The 19,769-nt window shown below is 38.4% G+C and overlaps 1 protein-coding gene and 1 long non-coding RNA gene across 2 annotated transcripts; both read left to right on the top strand.

Moving 5' to 3' along the window:
• Positions 1-396: 396 nt before the first annotated feature.
• On the top strand, positions 397-1,079 carry LOC122008856. Its single transcript, XR_006119415.1, has 4 exons — positions 397-491; positions 583-689; positions 776-841; positions 1,036-1,079. It is a non-coding gene; the product is annotated as an uncharacterized LOC122008856 (long non-coding RNA).
• A 7,482-nt stretch (positions 1,080-8,561) lies between these two features.
• LOC122001342 (wall-associated receptor kinase-like 10) lies at positions 8,562-12,009 on the top strand. The gene is made up of 4 exons (XM_042556052.1): positions 8,562-9,571; positions 9,711-10,163; positions 10,500-10,652; positions 10,784-12,009. The coding sequence occupies exons 1-4, from the start codon at positions 8,587-8,589 to the stop codon at positions 12,007-12,009; spliced, it is 2,817 nt and encodes a 938-aa protein (XP_042411986.1). The 5' UTR covers positions 8,562-8,586.
• Positions 12,010-19,769: the final 7,760 nt, after the last annotated feature.

Below are 19,769 nucleotides of genomic sequence, written 5' to 3'. Positions count from 1 at the left end.
CCATAGCCGACAGTCGGCCGCCACTGAGCCCTGCCGAAGCCGTGCCCTAGGTGCCGAGCGCCACTAACCACCGTAGCACCGCCGCACCTTTTACTCTAGCGCCGGCCTTCTGCCCGCGATGCTGACCCCCTCTGCCGCCGGTGACGAGCCACCTCTCCGACTTCCCTGTGCGCCGGCCGAAGTTTCCCTTCCTTGTGTCTCTGATCTAGAGTGATTGCGGCCTTGTTTCTGCCCTATGCGACGCCGCCTCTGTACACTATGCCTAGGTCGCCGGAAATCAAGAGCTTAAGAAGGTGACAGGGGGTAGTTGTAACCCGGCCAGTGGGACTAAAGGTGAGGGCTTAGGGTTTGTTTTTGTTTTCAATTCTGTGCTTTGATTCTTATCTTGCCGTGAGCAGCACTTGGGTGTGGGATGGCTAATTTAGTGTATAGGGTTTGGTGGACAGCGGCTTCACCAACTTCTGATTCTCGCTGTCATCATCGAAGAAGAGGTAATGGGAACAAATTATTACTGGACTTTAATTGTTAATAGAGTGTCTTGTGATTTCTTGATCATTTCTTCTTGATCCGGTTGGTGGACAGCAACTTGATCAGGGCAGTAGGTTGTTACGTCTGGCCAGTAGGTTTGATTTGGGGCTGTTGGAACTTGTCGTGGCAATCTTGCTTTGGTTGAGGGCATCAAGGAAGAGGTAAGGTCAGTAGGTTATGTTTTGAATTGAGTTATTTTGTTGATTAGTGAGTTTCCTTCTTGATTGTTTTGCAAGTGGATTTCCAGCCACTCACCTTGTTCCAGCAGCAAACACATTCCTTGATTATGGATTAATCACGGCCGTGAATTGAGGTAAGGTTTAGAGTTTTGATTTTCATGGTAGATTATTGCTAGTTGTGTTAGCAATAATTAATAACTTAAGTTTATAAGTTATATAATAGTGTAATCAGGATTAATGAAACTAACCCTAAATGATCAGTGGATTAGAAATTAGTTTAGCTATTTGTTTAAAAATTAAATTAGCTAAACTGTGCGAATTGATTTAGGACTTTGACGCGAGACGAGTATCTCGGAGTCAGCTTGGACCTTTCTATTTTATCGGAGGCGGGTACTTTTGACTTATTGTCTTTGATATGCTTAGTAATTAAATTAACAAGATGCATTAATTGTGTTTCTTACTTGTTTCGGTTAATCACTGCCTAATACATGCTACCTGTTGATTGATTGTTTGTTTACATCTTGTATGGATATGTACCTGATTCCACATGCTCATGGGTAGTGATATAACCATATTTTACCATGTCAGGACCTAGGTTTGATACCTTATATGATCAGATACCTTGATATGATTCATTCGCTTTGGTGCACATTATGATATGTCCAGAGATTGGTTTAGTATATTACCATGTTTAGTGACATGCACCATTCGCATAATTGCATGCTGAGTGATTGATTGCTCCTTTATTGTCGAGCACTTTGCCAGTTTCATCACTGTTCGGTGCTCCGTTGTGACGCTAATGGGTAGCGGGACACAGCGTGGTAGCACGTCAGTTTGACTCTTCCGGTGCTCCGTTGATCCGCTCATGGGTAGTGTGACGCAGCGTGTAGCACGTTAGAGATTCCTCCCCGTCACAGTATACCGGGAGATGAGAGCATGGCGCTCCCCCATTTATGATTTGGGGTAGGAGTACGTATGTACTCCGATAGCATCCCGTCCACTCGATCACTCATCAGGAGTAGTGTTGCTGAGTGCACGGTTGTCACAGCCCTACCCACTCGGTCCCACCGTGTGTTGGTGACTGGCGTCAGGGGTGACCATGACATTGACATCATATGCATGATGCATTTATTGTTTGTGTTTGTGTTTGTTGCACTTATATGCTGCACATTGCTTGGATACCTTGATTGACATGCATACAGGTCTTCTATACCTTTCGGACTGTTTGTCCTTTTACGGGTCCTGGTTAGTACAGTTTCTCTCCTGCTTACTTCAGTTTGGTATTTACCTTTATTCATCAGGAGACTGTACGCATGATTAGTGCTAGGTGTTATTTCTTTACTTTGCATATCAACTGTACCTGCTGAGTGTTGGACTCACCCCGCCTCCATTGTTGTTATTTTCAGGTTGATGCTGTCAGGAGGGAGTTCCAGTCGCTAGTCCCCACTGCACGTAGTGCTACTCCGCTGCTGGTTTTTGAGTTGTTTCATTTTAGCTTTTCGCTATCAGACTTTATTTTTAGTTTTGTTTTGGACTTAGATATGGACTTTTCGTATGATTTGGATTTACTCTACTACATGCCTGCCTGGACGGCAGAAGAGGTAAGAAAAAAATCGGATTTGGGCTTTACGAGTGTAGTTGAGTAGGGTTGATTTCGAGTCAGAGTATTACTATGTTGTTTATTTTATTAACTGCGTGGTTGTGACAGCCAGAGGCTGAATACATATATAAACTGCGTGGTGATTGATTTTATTTACTGTTATTATTTCAGCCGCCTGTGGCTGAGTATTTAGTGCTTGTAGAAAATTTTTATTGTCCGCCGTACAGGGGAGATGCTGCCGAAATTTTCTCGGACAGGGACTCTTCTGGGGGCGTGACAAAGGTTTAAGTGTGGAAAAACCTTAAATACCTTTACAGTGAGAAAGTCCTAGCTCAATGGAGAGCTTAATTGTAGGGGGAACCTTGTGATAAGTTTGTAAATATCCTTGTGGTAAAATTCCTAACTCAATGGGGAGCATAGGTGTAGAGGGAGCCTTGTGATAGGTTCCATTGTATGCTTATATATTTTCTTGGTTGTGTAAGTCCAAATGTGTAGCCTTGGTAATGTAAGTCCATTTCTTGGCAGTGTAAGTTCAAGTGTGTAGCCTTAGCTGTTGGTGCGAGTAGCACTAACGGTCTAACCCAGGTTTTGATGAATGACAAAATAGGTTAAGTTAGTTTTGTTGTTGATCAAACACTCTGACCGAGTGTGCAGGAGAAGCCCAACTAGGTCGACGGGCTGACCGGATAGCTGGCACGAAGTCCAGACGGATCAAAGGGCTGACCTGACGTCTGGCAGGTAAGTAAAGGTAAGTCTAAGTGTGTAGCCTTAGCTGTTGGTGCGAGTAGCACTAACGGTCTAACCCAGGTTTTGATGAATGACAAAATAGGTTAAGTTAGTTTTGTTGTTGATCAAACACTCTGACCGAGTGTGCAGGAGAAGCCCAACTAGGTCGACGGGCTAACCGGATAGCTGGAACGAGATCCAAACGGGTCGATGGGCTGATCGAACGTTTGGCACGAAGTCCAGCTAGGTCGACGGGCTGACCGGATAGCTGGCACGAAGTCCAGACGGATCAAAGGGCTGACCTGACGTCTGGCAGGTAAGTAAAGATAAGTCACTGGAGGGGAGTGACTGTGAGGACGCATTCCCGGGAAGGGAACTTAGGCGTTGATCCGACTTAGAACCATTTCGGAACTCTAAGTCGAGATCTTGACTAGATTCCGATCTCGGAGAGACGGAATCTAATTAATACTCTTTCTGTTAAACTATGAACTGTGCTAATAATATGTTTTGCAGGAGATATAAGTACCTCGGACTAACGTTCTCTTGCAGGAAGGAAGCTGCTAGAAATCAAGGTCCGGGCGCCCGGAAGGTACCCGGGCGCTCGGAGGTCCGGGCGCTCGGGAGGTACCCGGGCGCCCTAAGGCAAAAATATATCCCCAACGTCATTTCGCCAAGTGGAGTTCACTGATTGGCTCAGCTACGACACAACTAGGGCGCCCTGAAGGTTCCAGGCGCCTCGAACCTCATATATAAGGAGGGTCAAGGCTGGAGTCAGTACAAGAACTCAGAATTCGCTCTCCTGTGCTCCTGCGACGCTGCGAAGCTCCGACAATACGCTACTCTTTTAGTTTCTTTCTTTGTCGGTATTGTTTTATTTTTTCATTGGCATTCCTGTACTTAGTTTGTAATAATTTCTGAATTGCTAGTGAATTATCCATCGAAAGCACCCTTGTGTGCGGGCCTTGGAGTAGGAGTCGCCAAAGGCTCCGAACCAAGTAAAAAGTTCTTGTGTTAGAATTGTTTTGATTTCGTCTTTTCCGCTGCGTACTCTCGCAATTTTTTTTTAAAATCGTTATTCACCCCCCTCTAGCGAAACTCACGATCCAACATTAGTAATGCAAGTCCATTTCTTAGTAGTGTAAGTCCAAGTGTATAGCCTTGGCAACAAGTCCAAATGTGTTATTAGCATGTGTTATTGCTATTTGTTTTCCCTAACTTAAACGTATTGCAAACATAAAAAAGGGGAAGATTGTTGAAGCAATCTTGCCTCAAGATGGTCTGGGGTGACCGTGGGTTTTGATGTTTTGGGCAAAGGGTTTCAGTTAGGTTTACCCTTGTATTTGATATGTGTATTTGAGTTGTGTAGGTTTGCAGGATACACATATGACTCCGCTTGATGGCTTCGGGGTCCAATTAAGGATGGGGCATCCGAGGGACCATGGACAAAGCAGCAAGGACAAGAGCCGAGGGAAGAGACTTCTAGGCATACACGAAGGATGATATTAGAACAAGCCACGGGCTTAAATGCATCCGAGGGACGAGAGCCAAAGGAAGTAGACTTGAAGGCAAGAGGTCAAGGTTACGAGTAAGAGTCAAGTGAGTCGTGAGGATAAGGGTTTGAATGCTAAAAGGTGGTACTCAGGGTACTAGTTGATTGATATTTTCATAAGTTGACTGGTTCAGTCGAATGGGCAGTCGGCTGGGAGCAAACAGAATGTTTCTGTTAGTTCGGTCAGTGTGGAGCAGTCAATTGATACTTTTACCAGTCGACTGGTATCGAGCCGTTTGGATATAACGGTCGAATTTCCACAAAGGCAGTCGATTGACACTTTTACTAATCAACTGATAGGCGGAGTTTTTCAACTCATGGCCCATATAACCAAGGCTTGGGAGCTTGATTAAGGTTGACGAAATAGAAGTGGTTAACCCGACCCCTATTAGTAGTCTATCAGTGCACTAGTGTCTCAAGTGTTTTTGTGAGAGTTGTGGTGAGGTTTTTCCACCCATAAGGAGCTACGTGAGCTAGCCAGAGATTTCTGGGGAGTCATCCAAGGACGGATTGAGATTGTCTATCTTACAGACAGCCGTGGAGTAGGAACTTTATCTTCGAACCACGTTAAATGAGCGTGTGGAGTTTGGTTTACTTTCTTGTCTTGTATTTTAATTAGCTTTCATATTCATATTTGTGTTCCTTATATTCTGCTGTACTAACGAATACATAGAAATCCGATTTGGGGGCGCCGTCTATTCAACCCCCTTCTAGTCGGCCACCGATCTCCAACACAATACTCTTTGACCCACTTGAACTTTGCTTGTCTAACCGCAGTTATAACTTTACTCTTGCCTAACGCTAGTTAAGACTTTCCTTTCTTAACCTCCAGTTAGGGCTTTGTCATTACCTAACCCCTAGTTAGGACTTTATCAATCAAGTACCAGTCGTCCATGATCTATTTGACTTCTCTCATATATGTCCCACAACATATTGTCCAAATATGTTGTCCGTAACATATTGTCCAAATATTGAAATTTAAATTTGACTCTACTCAAATTTAGTCAGACTGATCAATTTTGATATGAGGATAATTGTACTAACAATCTCATAACATATATGTAGATATTTAAATATTTATGATGACATTATTCGATTCCAAAATATATATAATTAGATTTTTTTTAAGACGATAATCGTGGCAATTATTAACTGTCAAACAAAAAACAAACTTCTGTATGACTCTTGAGTCTCTGCATTAGTCGTCGTAGACCCGGAACGTTATATTTGGGTTTTGAGTGAAGTGGGGCACATAATTAAAATAGAGTTAACAAGACGTCAGGATTTGAGATGACTTTTTGTTTATCTTAATGGCGAGGGCCGTGTTGGCCAAGCAACAGCTATATTAATATATCTAGTGATAAATAGAGATGTGGAAAATGAAATATAAATGGAAGTCCAATGACTATTCTTCTGTGGAAAATGAAGGATTTATTATTATCAGATTCATAAATACAAAGAGAAGAGTCAACAATGAAATCAACTTACATGCATGGAGTTCTATTTTTTTTTTTTTTTTTTTTATGGAAATAACAGTGATTGCACTAAAGTTTCTATTATGTTTCTTTGGGTATTTTGATGATCAATGGCCATTCCAGAAGACTTTTTTTTTAGTAGTAGAAGACTTATTTTTTATATGATGGCGATAATTTGTAATGTAGGACGCATGGAGCTAGTCTGAGTGAGGTGTGACATTTTAGAACTAAAATCGACGTAAACCTAATTATTTTATGGTCTTCCAACTAATTACATATTCTGAAAGGATTATATATAGTTGGACGTCAATCAATTTTTATTATAGAAAATATAAATATTAATTACTAAAGCCTATCAGAACAACAATCAACTATTCTCCTGTGGGAAATGAGAGATCTATGACTGAAATTTCATGCACATCAATGTATATACATGGAGTGTATAAGATTAATATAAAATAAATAACATGTAGAAGATTAAAATAATCATATGGGTAAAAAGTGAGAAAGGAAATTAATTTCTGTCGATTTGTGTTTTAATCTCTTTAATGAAACGATAGTGATTGGCCTGATCACATATTCCTTCAAGTCAAGTCCACGCTGACATATTATTATTATATTTGGGATTAAAAATGCATGATTCTTATTCTTTGATCGATGTTAATTCCACGTTAGCACAAGATTCTCTCTATATAAAGAACCTAGACTCTATAGGATAATTGTACTTTGGTTGAAGAAAGACACCGTAATCAATCAAGCTAAGTGAGTTGGCTGTCAAATTTGATATCAGTATTTTCTCTTTACTTCTCTGTCTTAATTAAGTATTATTTGTTTACTCTAAGATTGTGTTCAATACACATAAATAGAGTGGCATCAAGATGATCCATTCTCTCAATGATTTTATTTTGATATTTAGATGAATAGTTTAAGCCATTTCAAAGGAATAGCTCAATCTATATATTTAACTCTTTAGGAATCATAAAATTACATTCCACCTCTATGAAATTTAATATTTATTCACAGTTTATTATCATAAATTATATTTGAGATAAATAGAATGAATCAACCAAACAACTGAGTCAATTGGGTGTGGATGGGCTTGAGTGGGTAGGGTGAGCCGATCAAGTTGTGTGGACTAATTGATTCAAATGTGTAGGACAGGGCTAGTCAAGCTCAATTGAGCATGCTAGTTGGGCAGACTAGGCCAAGTAATTAGCATGGACTATTAGGCTAGGTGAATTAATTGGGTTGAGTGGGCAAGTCTTATTGGGCAAACTAGGCAAATTGATTTGGTCGGCTGAGTTGATCTAGTCAAGAAGAGTAGATTAATTAATTGGGCCTAGCAAACTAGTTTCGCTAGGCAAACTAAGCAAACTAGTGGATCAAGCAAAGATTGTTGAATCGAATGAGCGTGGTAGGCCTATTGAGTTAATCAAACTATATCTATTGAGAACCTTCAATGATGTAAGTAAATTGGCTAGAAGAATTAGTACAACAAAAGTGTTAAACATGGGTTAAAATCTTCTTGTTTTTATTCCATTCATGCATCTCATTCCATTCAATTTGTTTCCTACTATTTTCCATTCCATTTGAGCATTAAATTTTAACGTAAGTGAAAAAAAAACTAGCTACAATTGTAGCTCTACTCAAGAGTTCTCAATGCATCTCATTTCCAACTGTCTTATATACTGATTAACCATCTTGCAAACTTTGCCAAGCTCTTTAAACAAATTCCAATTAATAAAATTTAATCATTTTATATTCTCATCATTCTTCCTATCAGACTAACAATTCCAACTAAAATTGTGTGAACAAATAATGGAGGAGTTTATATATAAGACTTAATTAGATGAGTGAAGTCTTAAGCATTTTTAGACTTATAATTGGGCATATCAAGTTAATGGATTCCCTAGATCACCTAATGAATAGGTCCATTGATAAGACTTGCTCTATTTGCTAGCTAACATGTTGAGCTTGACTGATTGGATTGAATAGGTCAATTGAGTCAATTTTATATATTAAGTTGGCCAGTATACAATTGACTCAATATATTAAAAATTGATTTTACTGTAAATTGTGTGGACTAATGAATGAGCTTATATGTAAGACTTTATTAGATGAGCCAAGTCTTAAGAATTTTTTGATTTACATATCAATTTAATAGGTTCTCTAGATTCCACACTTAATCAAATTACAACTAGTCACACTATTCACTGTACACAATGAATAAGAATTTTTAAAATATTTTTTCCTTCTAATTTCTTAAGCATACATTGTATTTTTAACTCTTATAATTATTATTTCTCCTACAAGATTCTTCCAACTAAATTAATTAAATTTCTTTATTTCTGATTGCAAGAGAAAGACTATCCTACTTTTAGAAAAAAGGAATATATATATATATCCTGCGAACTCGTACCTAGAAGTACATAATTTCTCTTGGAGTAGTTTTGTGTGTGTGTATATATATATATATATATGTTAATTGCTTATATACTTTTATTAATAGTTAATTTGTAGGAAGATAAAATGGAATTCACGTACACCTTGCTGCTGCAAATTACATTATTGATGTCATTGAAGGGTGTCACAAGTTGGCTATCGGAAAATGAGAATTTCACTCTTCTTTCCAGCTGCCCCAAAACATGCGATGGTATACAAATTGAGTATCCTTTTGGCATTGGCACTAATTGTTCTTATGCTGTTGGATTTAATCTTACTTGTTCATATGACTCGGATCCTCCAAGACTCTTGTTAGGAGATGGCAATATCCAAGTAAGAAATTTTGATATACAAGAGGGGTTGGTATACATTGAATCGCCATATGCCACATTGAATGCAGATTCACAATTCAATACAACTTCGTTGATCAATCTTGAGAATTTGCCTTTCTCTTTTGGCTTAGACTCAGTTGATTGGGAAAGTGGAAACAGATATAAATATAGATATAGATATTCAGGCAATAACATTTTGGCTGTGGCTGGTTGTAGTGCTATTGCCAATATTGTTAATCTTACTGACAACAGTACGATAGATACTTGCTTTACAATATGCTCTACTATCAATACTTCAACTACTGAGCAAGGATATTTGTTCAACGATACATATTGTGAAATTTACTTGGATCCAGCAAAATTCAGCCAGCTTTCATGGGCTATTCAATTAACTCGACTCGATGGGAATTTGGATCATATGATCGTCAATAGTAGCTCCAGCATCATGGCTATCATATACAATTTTGACGGCATCACTATTGACGATGACTTCCAAAATTTTATAAACAATAGGAATAGAACTGGAATGATGGTCAGTCTCGATTGGTACTTCAATGACCATTCAACTTGCAGAGAGGCCAAGAAGAGGACGCACACTTATGCATGCCGTAGTCATAACAGTGAATGTTCTGATGTCCTTTTTGAAGATGCATCATATTTGAATGAAACCATTGGCTATCGTTGTCGATGTTCTTTAAATTATGTCGGCAATCCCTACCTACCTGATGGTTGTCAATTGGGTAATGATTCTAAATCTCTTTTATATTCTATTGTAAAAGTATACATGCTAATTAATTGAACTAAATAGGTTAATGATGGATAAGTTTATATAATTCATAGACATTAGAGCTAATCACTCATGAATGCATGTGTTAACAGATAATTTTACATCCATTCCTGCAAAAGATTGTCAAACCAAATGTGGAAATGTTACAATTTCCTTTCCCTTCGGGCTAAAACAAGGTTGTTATCGAGATAAATACTTTGCTCTAATATGCAATGAGACCTCCAACCCTCCAACTCTCCTATTGGACGAAGGTTTTGTAGTGAGCAAAATTTCATTGAAGGAAGGCCAACTGGAGGAGAATATTTCTATTCCTGATTACTATTTATATAGTAGTTCACATTTTACTTCCTTGAAGGAACAGAGGATCATGAATTGGATAATAGCCAACCAATCTTGCAAGGATGCTGCAAAAGACAACACCACCTTCGCATGTAACCATGAACATAGCTCATGTTTGGATGTAAAAAATGTTGGGTATAGATGTATATGCAAAGATGGCTACGATGGGAATCCTTACCTTCCTCTTTCTAATAATGGATGTCAAGGTATAAAAACTTCCTTTCTCAAATTTTCCAATATATGTCTATATGCTATATAATTAAAATTTTACTATGTGAGAAAAAAATTGTTGATTATATAGTAGGACAATTAAATATATATATACATAGATATAAATATATAGAGCTTTGACTAACAATTTTAAGCTATTATTTTATATAAAATACTGATATAATTGTAATAATTGAATGTAATTTAAAGAAAACTATATAAAGTTGATTGTGGTCTCTGTTGACTTTAATATATTGATTAATAGGAGCTTAGTTATAGTGGTATGTATAATTTATATTTTGATGTATTGATAAAGTGTTATGGAATTTTAGATATCAACGAATGTCATTATTCTTCTCCAAAAGTTTGCACTGGAGATTGTATAAATACAGAAGGAAATTACAGCTGCATATGCCCCCCAGGAACATTTGGTGATCCTTATAGAGGAGCATGCCTCTCTCACAAAAGAAATTCTCTTTTACTTGGTACATCCCTGTCCCTTGTTCTATATAGATTTTCTGTATTTAAGAAGTATTATTTTATGATGGATATTATGTAATATTATATGGACAAATAATTAAATTAAAATAAAAAACAACAAATCAATTTTGTGCAGGTGTCATCCTTGGTGCTAGCATTGGAGCAAGTCTCTTGCTCTTCTGCGTAACATTAATCATTGTAGGCAAGAAATGGAAGCATAGAAATCAACAGAAAATCAAAAAAAGGAATTTTGTAAGGAATCATGGTTTACTACTTCAACAATTAATCTCCACAAGTGATCAAATTGAGGAGAGAACAAGCGTATTTTCTCTGGAAGAAATAGAAAAGGCAACAAATAATTTCGATGAAACTCGAGTACTTGGAAGGGGAGGACATGGGATAGTTTACAAAGGAATTCTATCAGATCAACGAGTTGTTGCCATAAAAAAGTCAAAAATAGTTAAGACGAGTGAAATTGATCAATTTATAAACGAGGTTGCGGTTCTTTCTCAGATCAATCATAGGAATGTAGTTAAGCTTCTTGGATGTTGTTTAGAAACTGAAGTTCCTTTGTTGATTTATGAATTTATCTCGAACGGAACCCTTTCTGATCATCTACATGTTTCGCAAGATGAATCTAAATTATCATGGGATGATCGTCTCAGGATTGCCTCAGAATCTGCAGGAGCACTTGCCTATCTGCACTCAGCTGCTTCTATGTCTGTCTTTCATAGAGATGTCAAGTCATCAAATATTCTTTTAGATGATACTTTTAAGGCGAAGGTATCGGACTTTGGGGCATCAAGATTTATTCCTCTTGATCAAACACACATAGTTACTGCCATACATGTTACCTTTGGATATATCGATCCAGAGTATTATCAAACTAGTCAATTGACAGAAAAAAGTGATGTTTATAGTTTTGGAATTATTCTTCTTGAACTTTTAACGGGAAAGAAACCTATCTTCTCAACCAAAAATGGGTTACAACAAAATCTAGCCATGAATTTCCTTCGAGCAACAAGAGAGAACACATTGCTTGATCTTGTGGAAGATCGTGTTTTGCAAGAAGGAACAAAGCAAGAATTTCTTGAAATCAGTAGTTTGATAGAAATTTGCCTGAATTTGAAAGGTACGAAAAGGCCAACAATGAAAGAAGTTGAATATAAATTGCAAAGCATGAGAAAGGTTAGAATGAAAAAGAAAGGAGTTTGTATTCTAGAAGGGAATGAGGATGCTGAATGCTTACTTAGTATGTCGTCTCACTCTTCTTCACAAATGGTGGATGAAATAAGTCAAGGAAATTCTAGGAATTATACCTTTGAGAAGGAGCTTATGTGGTCACAAAATTGCCCTCGTTAATTTATTGTATGTATATGCAAGAATGTGCAATTTGCATCATCTTATTATCATCTTGAGCTTTGTATAAGTAATTTTGTAGACATTGATATATGTATCTTGTGTAATGTATATTTTTATCTTGTCTCCATATATTTATATAAATGAATTCCTAAGTTTCTGAAACTAGAATACAACTCTTATATTTTCAACAATTATATTGCTCACTATAAAATTTTAGTTTTATTCTTTCTATACTACCTCCATGATATTTTATAGTCAATATATTAGCTGCTTTTTTTTTTTGAACGACAAACATATATAGAAATCAAGAAAGTTACATAAAAGTAATTATATGCACTAGATGTCTACAAAATGGTAGACATAAGTTTAGACTTTGAGAAACATCCTCTCAATAAAGAGACCTCACTTTCAAAACAAAATCGATTCCAAGCTTGCCATACAAAAAATATCACATAGGTTACATAAGTTACTGCTAAATGGCAAGCCTTTGTCTACTTGTCTTTGTCTTGGAATTGCCTCTTGAAAGCTCTAGACAAACTTATCGCCATGTAGATGGCTAGTCGAATGCCCAACCACTCCCAAAACTTGTCCCAAAGTTGTCTCGTGATGGGGCAATGGAAGAAAATATGATCATTTGACTCCACAGCTTGCTAGCATAGACAACACAACTTGTGAGGTTCAAATGGCAATTTGTCCATTGCCCATAATTGTCGATGAGCAATCATCCAACAACAAAAATGATGTTTGGATAGTAGGTCGACTTTCCATACAATTGGTGCCCAAGAGACAGCTACCGCTCGTGGTTGAAAAAATCGGTAGGCATTAGTTATGCCATCCTTCTCTGTTGTTAACCATTCTAAAAGCTTCATGTTAGCCTCCCCATAGCTTCATTCTTGTTGCACAATTTGGCCATGAATGTAGACCAACTTATTGATCAAAGGGGAGGCTGACGCTTTGCATTGCCATTGCCAAAATTCTACACTCCTGAGGTAACAGTGATGCATCCAATGAATCCAAAGCGAATCCTTCTTATTTTGGATGTTCTATAATGTTCGACATAGCAAAGCATTGTTCCATGCATGCAAGTCCCTAATACTTTTTTGGATAAGCAAATAGTCGCCCATGAGATCAGTGGATGCCTGATGGACCAAACAAAAGACCGACAAATTTCATAGAGCTTGTAAATCACCTCACTTGGAAAGGGGAGAATAGATAACCAATAGCATTCAACTCCTTGTAGCATCGATCCTAGTAGCTCCAAGCGCCAAGCATAAGATAAAGTATACTTCAGCCAAGAGATAATTTTCTCAATCACTGTATCAAGAAGGGATCAATAATTTGCAATCCGAAGCTTCGCTATAGCTAAAGGAACACTAGGGTATCTAAAGGGGAAGGTACCCTCTTGAAAATCCATAATTTGTAGAAGCTCACCCTTTCTTTGTTCATCGACACTCTCCATGTACATATTGGACTTCAAAGGGTTAGCTTGAAGCCTCAATTTGTCCTCAAACTCCTTCAAACAATCGGTGATCATAGAGATGGTGGATGCATTCGCCCTTGCAAACATCAAAAGATTATTGACATATGCTAAATGGGTAACTTGAGCCACTTTATAAATAGGATAGAAGCAAAATCCTCTTGCTCTGATACTACCTTCAATTGCTATAAGAGTGCCTAAAGACAAAGCTCGAATAACAAAGGAGAAAGTGCAGGGTCACCTTGCTGCAAGCCATGCCACCTACTAAAGAAGCCATATAAGCTGCCATTAAGGCTAATAAAGTATGAAACCATGGTGACACATTTGTGAATCTAATTATGGAATTGTTGGGAAAACCATAACCAATAAGAGCCGCCATGAGAAAACTCCAATCCACGGTATCAAAAGTCTTTCTCAAGTCCACCTTGATCATGCATCAAGGAGAGATCCGCTTGGGTACATATTTCTGAAATAACTCTTGAGCTAGATAAATGTTCTCACCTATGGAATGGCCTTAGATGAAAACTGCTTGTGCCGGATCCAATAAACAATCTATGGCTCCCACTAAGAGCCCTACTAGTATTTTGAAGATCACTTTGTAGAAAATCGTGCAACAAGATATTGGCCGATAATAATTAACACCGGATGCATGATTGAATTTTGGAACCAAAGCTATCAGTGTGTAGTTCCATTGTTTGAGTAGTTGTCCATGTAGAAAAAAATTCCTGCACTGCATCTATGACTTCGACACCCATTGTTTCCCAAGCGGAGATGTAGAACTTGACATTGTATCCATCCAGACCTGGGGCTTTATTCCTCCCAATACTAAAGACCATAGCCCATATTTTCTCGGCGGTGACCGTATGAACTATTGTTGCCCTTGCGTACTAGATAATTTGTGGTCTAGCTGTCCCTCGTTGTGCAGAGGTTAAATTTGCTCATTTATGCCCAATAACCCTCGAAAATGCCCCACAAACTTTGTCGGAACCTCCCTAAGACCGGTGGCCTACTTCTCGGAATGTTTGGTTATGGTGACAATAGTATTCCACTTATTATTATGCTTCACCAAGTTGTGGAAGAACTTGGTACATCTATCACTATTCTTGAGATAATTGCTCTTCACTCTTTGTTGATAGAAACTCTTCTCTGCATACGCAAGCATGGAGGCATGTCGTCTTAGTAATCCATAATCCGCTAGGGCCTCCCCTCTACAACATGGTATGTTTTTCCACCTCCAAAGCTTGTTTGACTCTCAAAACTTGCTCCAAAATGTGATGGAAGCGAAACTTATTAAGATGATGCAGCAAGCCCTTGAGCCTTATGATCTTGGTCTTACATATGAATTGAGCAGTGCCATGACTGACTCCTCCCATGAATCGACCACTAAGTCCCGAAAATCTCCATGCAAAGTCCACATGTTGTAGAATTTGAAAGGGCGTCGAAAGGTACAGTGCGAGTTAAGAATAAAGACAATACCACAAGAATGGTCTGATAAAAAATCGGGGGCGGTGAGCTTCGGAAAGTTATCATAATCCTTTAAGACCCAATGTGAATTAACCACAGCACAATCAAGTTTACAAGAAACCATACCATTTGACCATGTCAAACCGTATTTGATTGAATGATGGTCCACTAGTCCACAAGTTTGAACAAAAAGCTCCAAATCATATAGCTCATAATTCATAAGTAGTTGCCCACCTTCCTTATCATGAGCCATTAATAGAGAGTTGAAATCCCCCATAAGAAATCAAGGCTCGATATGCCCTCCCCAAGTGTAGTGAGATCATTCCATAAAGGTTGACGAATGAGTGATAATTGACTAAAAACCATAAAGAAAGGTACCCAAGAAATCCTACCCTGTGATACGACACCATATGCAACAATGCATACATTACGCCATTGTAATGAGAACCTCAATAAAACTCACTGTATATCCTAAAGAAGCAAAATGCGACAATGATTAGAATAATTAAAATTATTTGTTGATCCCAGATCTATAAACCGCCTTTGAACAATAGTATCAAGCTAGCTCACATTCAGAGAGTTTCATCTCCAAGAGTGTCATCACTTGAATACCACGGTGTTTGAGGAGGTTGTTAGGAGATTGTTGGTGCAATCATCCTTGAGTCAAGGTTGACTAGGCTCAAGGGGATTTGAGTTTGTTCAATGTTTGGACAATATGTGAGAAGAGGTCAAGTAGGTCAAGGTTGACCGGATACATGACAATATGTGAGAAAGAAGTCAAGTAGGTCATCGAGGACTAGATGCTCGATTGGGAAAGTCCTAACTGTTGGGACCTTTAACCCGGTTAGAGGGGGGTGAATAGGTTGTCATCCACATCGTTCACTTTCCTACACTTATTAGCGCAACGGAGTATAAAACAAACAAGTATAGATATGAAATCTAACCTAGAATGCAATGAAGAAAAGAAACAAACCACAAATACACATTTTATTTAACGTGCTTCGGAGATGATGCTCCTACTCCATGGCATGTCCATAAGGTGGACAATCCATCAATCCGTCGATGGATTAATCTCCGGAACTCCAACTAGTGAATGACTCCTTCTTTATGGAGAAACCTCGCCACAATCTCGATCATGAACACTTGGATCACGAGAGCTTGGAAACTCAAATTAGAAGTTAACCACCTCTAATTTCATTGCCCAAGCCAACCATCCAAGCTTGGGAAAAAACATCCAAGCTGTTTTATCACTATCAGTCAACTGGTAAAGTCACAAGTTGACTGGCCTCTATGGAAAATCAACTGTTACACCCCAACGGCTCGATACCAATCGACTGGTGAAGTTACCAATAGACTAGTCCACATTGGTTGAAAGAACATAAACATGTTGTTCTCTCCCAATTGACTAACCAGTTAATTGGTACTAATCGAATGATGAAAATACCAGTCAACTGGTCACTTAAGAACGACAAACCCTATCGTGTTTGCTAGTTCTCAACCACTAGTCGACTGAGACATATACCAGTTGATTAGTAAACCCTAACACTAGGGTTTTACCCCAAGTAACATCTCTCAGCACTCGTCCTCGCCCACACAACCTTCACATTGCCATATAGCCTCCTCCATCAGCCTTGCATCCCTCATATGCTTCCTCATCCTCACGCTTTGCCTTCAAGAGCTTCCTTTCACCTTGTCCTTGTTGTCGGGTCTTCCACTAGCAAGAGGTTCCTCACCTCTAGGACTTAAACCTTTGCTAAGAGCTCCTCGCTCTGGGACTTCATTCTCGCTAAGAGCTCCTCGTTCTGGGACTTCATCCTTGCCAAAATCATACTTGGACATACATCGCCAAGCTCCACACTTGGACTTTGTCTTTGCCAAGATCATACTTGGACTTTCCTTTGCCAAAATCACACTTGGACTTTCCTTTGCCAAGGTCACACTTGGACTTTGGCTTGTTGTACCCGCATCTTGCACAGTCACAAGCGCATATCAAATATAATAATAATCTAACTTAAATCATTGTCAAATATCAAAACCTAGGGTCACACTGATTTCTTCTACAATCTCCACCTTTTTTATGTTTGGAAATCTGTTTAAGTTAGGGAAACAAATAACCAATAAACATGGAAACAAAATATGCAATCTACTTATGCATATGTAATGGAACCTAACCATATGCTCCCTATTCACCTAAGCTCCCCTTTGAGCTAAGATTTCTCGCAAAGGTATTTAGATTTCCTACTTAAACCTAAACTTCTCCTCCTTTGTCATACATAAAAAAAAGATCCAATAATATCCCAATTATTAGACTCTTTTAACCTCTAATAACCATAAGTATCATGTATTAATCTCTCATAAGATTACAAACATGTATATCATCTTTTTAGTCATTTCCTATTACTGAAAAAATAGTTTTAGACTGTATTAGTAGACTGCCCTAGACCCTAGTCGACTACCCTAATCGAAATAATCTCACAGAATCATTCTATGTTCGATGAACAGTGTTACTAGTTGACTAATCTCTGATGCAGTCAACTGACACCATATTTCAACCCAAAATGTATTTCTGAACCTAATGTCAAAAATACATAAAAAATTCTATAAATCTCCAAAAATTTCTAAATTTTATGGAGACGTCTGTTTTACCCTTATCTACTTGGAAAAAGTATATTTATAATGGGTCCCAATAATGACACAAACCCAAAACTATCCAATTGATTTAATTGAATTTTGACCTAAAGTCCTAGTTTTGGCTTCCTCTTGATGTATCTGCACATACTAAACCATAATACATCCTTAGAATTAGTTTATATAATATTTATATATCTAAAACTAATTTTCATGCAATATGAATCTCATTTCATATATTTATGCATGAATCACATACCAAATGTGTCAACTAACTAGATTAGAGACTCAAGTCCATCTCTAACCCTGGTACATTCCATGACCCATCTAGAATCCCAAGCAAGGTCTACTTGAGATTCATTGACCATGGAACCCAACTTGACTCTTTGAGCTCCCCCTAGAGCTCTTAACCTTAATCACCTCTCCAGGTACTCATCTAAAAATACGAGGCCACAACGGTGCACCTTGGATGATGATTGGTCAACTCATTTGACCTTCTTCTTTTTCTCAACCTTGGACTTTCCCTTGTCTTTGGTTAATATCTCCTTGTCCTTAAATGACTTTCTTGTTATTTCTTGACCTCTCCTTACTATAGTCATATGCCGCCCTAGCATATGACTCTTCTCTAGCCTTGGAGGATTTCCCCTTGCCATTTGTACTTGCAATTATTACATGTGACATTCTTTTGGCCTTAGGCAACTCTACTATGGCATACCCACCAAAGTGCTCCATAGGTAACTTTCCCTTACCCTTGTTTAATGAAGACCAGTATCCTAAATTAGATTTTTCACCATTGGGTCTTTGACTACCAACATCATGCCTAATCTCTTAAATCCAACATTTAATCTCTCAAGGGATTTCTCTAACCTATCAAGATTTTCCCTTAAAGTTTGATTCTCCACTTCTAGGTTCCTAATCCTAGAATTAACTTGTCCACCATGGACATTCTTAGACTTACCCTTTCTAGGCATGTATCTCCCTTTATTGGGATTAACACCTAGGCTTTCCACCATATTCCTCTCTTTAGGCAAAGAGGGTTGTTTTTTTGTTAGGTCTAACCTTAGAGTACAATTTACTAGGGTTATCCACCTTGTTTACCCTATTCCTATCTTTAAACTTAAGTCTAAAATTATGCATAGGTAAATAACCTGCATTGTGGTCTCTAGCATGCATGCCCCTAAAACATGAATTAATATTAGAATTAAAGATCAAGTTACAAATTATATTCCTACCTACTATTGAAGCTCCCTCTTGACATAAGCATCCACATGACTTCATTTCCCTCCATTGCTTCAATCACTCCATCTTCATGAGCGCTCCCTTCCTTGGGCACTTCGTGTGGTAATGTTCCCTTTCACCACACATGAAGCAAATGATGTGCCACTTCTTCTTCTTCTTGGAACTATCCTTTCTACAATCCACATTAGATCTAAACTAACTTTAGTGGGTTTAGAGTTTATCTCCTATACCTTCTTGAGTAAAGGACACCTACTCTTTTAGTTTCGCATTTTCCCACACTCAAAGCACTTGATGTGGTTCTTCCCGCTCTTCCTTGTAGATGAGGTTAAGGGTTGAACTTCCAAGACTTCTTCTTCACTGATCTTAGATTCTTCTTACCCGCCCAAAGATATGGCCGATTCCATTTCTTCCTCCTCATCAGATGTTGAACACGTCTCCACATCCGATTGGTCCTTCTCCTCCTCTTGGACTAATGAACCCTTCTCCTTGGGCTCCTCCAGTCTTATAGAATTTTGGTCTTCATGAAGAGCAATTACCTTCTTCCAAAGGTCACTTGCGCTCTTGTATTCACCTACACTAAACAACACCTTAGGAGGCAATAAATTTATAAAAATTTTAGTTGCATCCTTATCAGCCTCCGATTGTTGTCATTGTTCTTTGGTCCAATACCGTAGCTAAAGACGCTTTCCTTTCTTGTCCGTTGGAGCTTCGAAGGGACCTTCCAATGTGGCCCAATGGTCCCAATTCATTTGAAACCAAGTCTCTAATCGTATCCTCTAATACTTGAAGTCTCCTTCCTCATAAGGAGGTGAGATCCAGATATCCCATCCTAATGGTCCTTCCGACTCCATCTTCTTCATCTAGCATTTGCTTCTTTAGGTAGTTAGTCCTTCAAGAGCGCTCCTCATCTGATATCAATTGTTGGGACCTTTGACTTGGCTAGAGTGGGGGA

The sequence above is a fragment of the Zingiber officinale genome, chromosome 1A (genome assembly GCF_018446385.1).
Source record: "Zingiber officinale cultivar Zhangliang chromosome 1A, Zo_v1.1, whole genome shotgun sequence".
Taxonomy (NCBI): Eukaryota; Viridiplantae; Streptophyta; class Magnoliopsida; order Zingiberales; family Zingiberaceae; genus Zingiber; species Zingiber officinale.
The sequence above is the reverse complement of the archived record's forward strand: the minus strand, read 5'-3'. Positions and strand labels throughout refer to the sequence as shown.

Bases quoted from the DNA above. Each gene is read 5' to 3' on its own strand.
- LOC122001342 (XM_042556052.1), top strand. From the start codon at position 8,587: ATGGAATTCACGTACACCTTGCTGCTGCAAATTACATTATTGATGTCA. The intron at 9,572-9,710 runs GTAATGATTCTA...ATGTGTTAACAG, and splicing joins ACCTGATGGTTGTCAATTGG to ATAATTTTACATCCATTCCT. The intron at 10,653-10,783 runs GTACATCCCTGT...AATTTTGTGCAG, and splicing joins AAGAAATTCTCTTTTACTTG to GTGTCATCCTTGGTGCTAGC.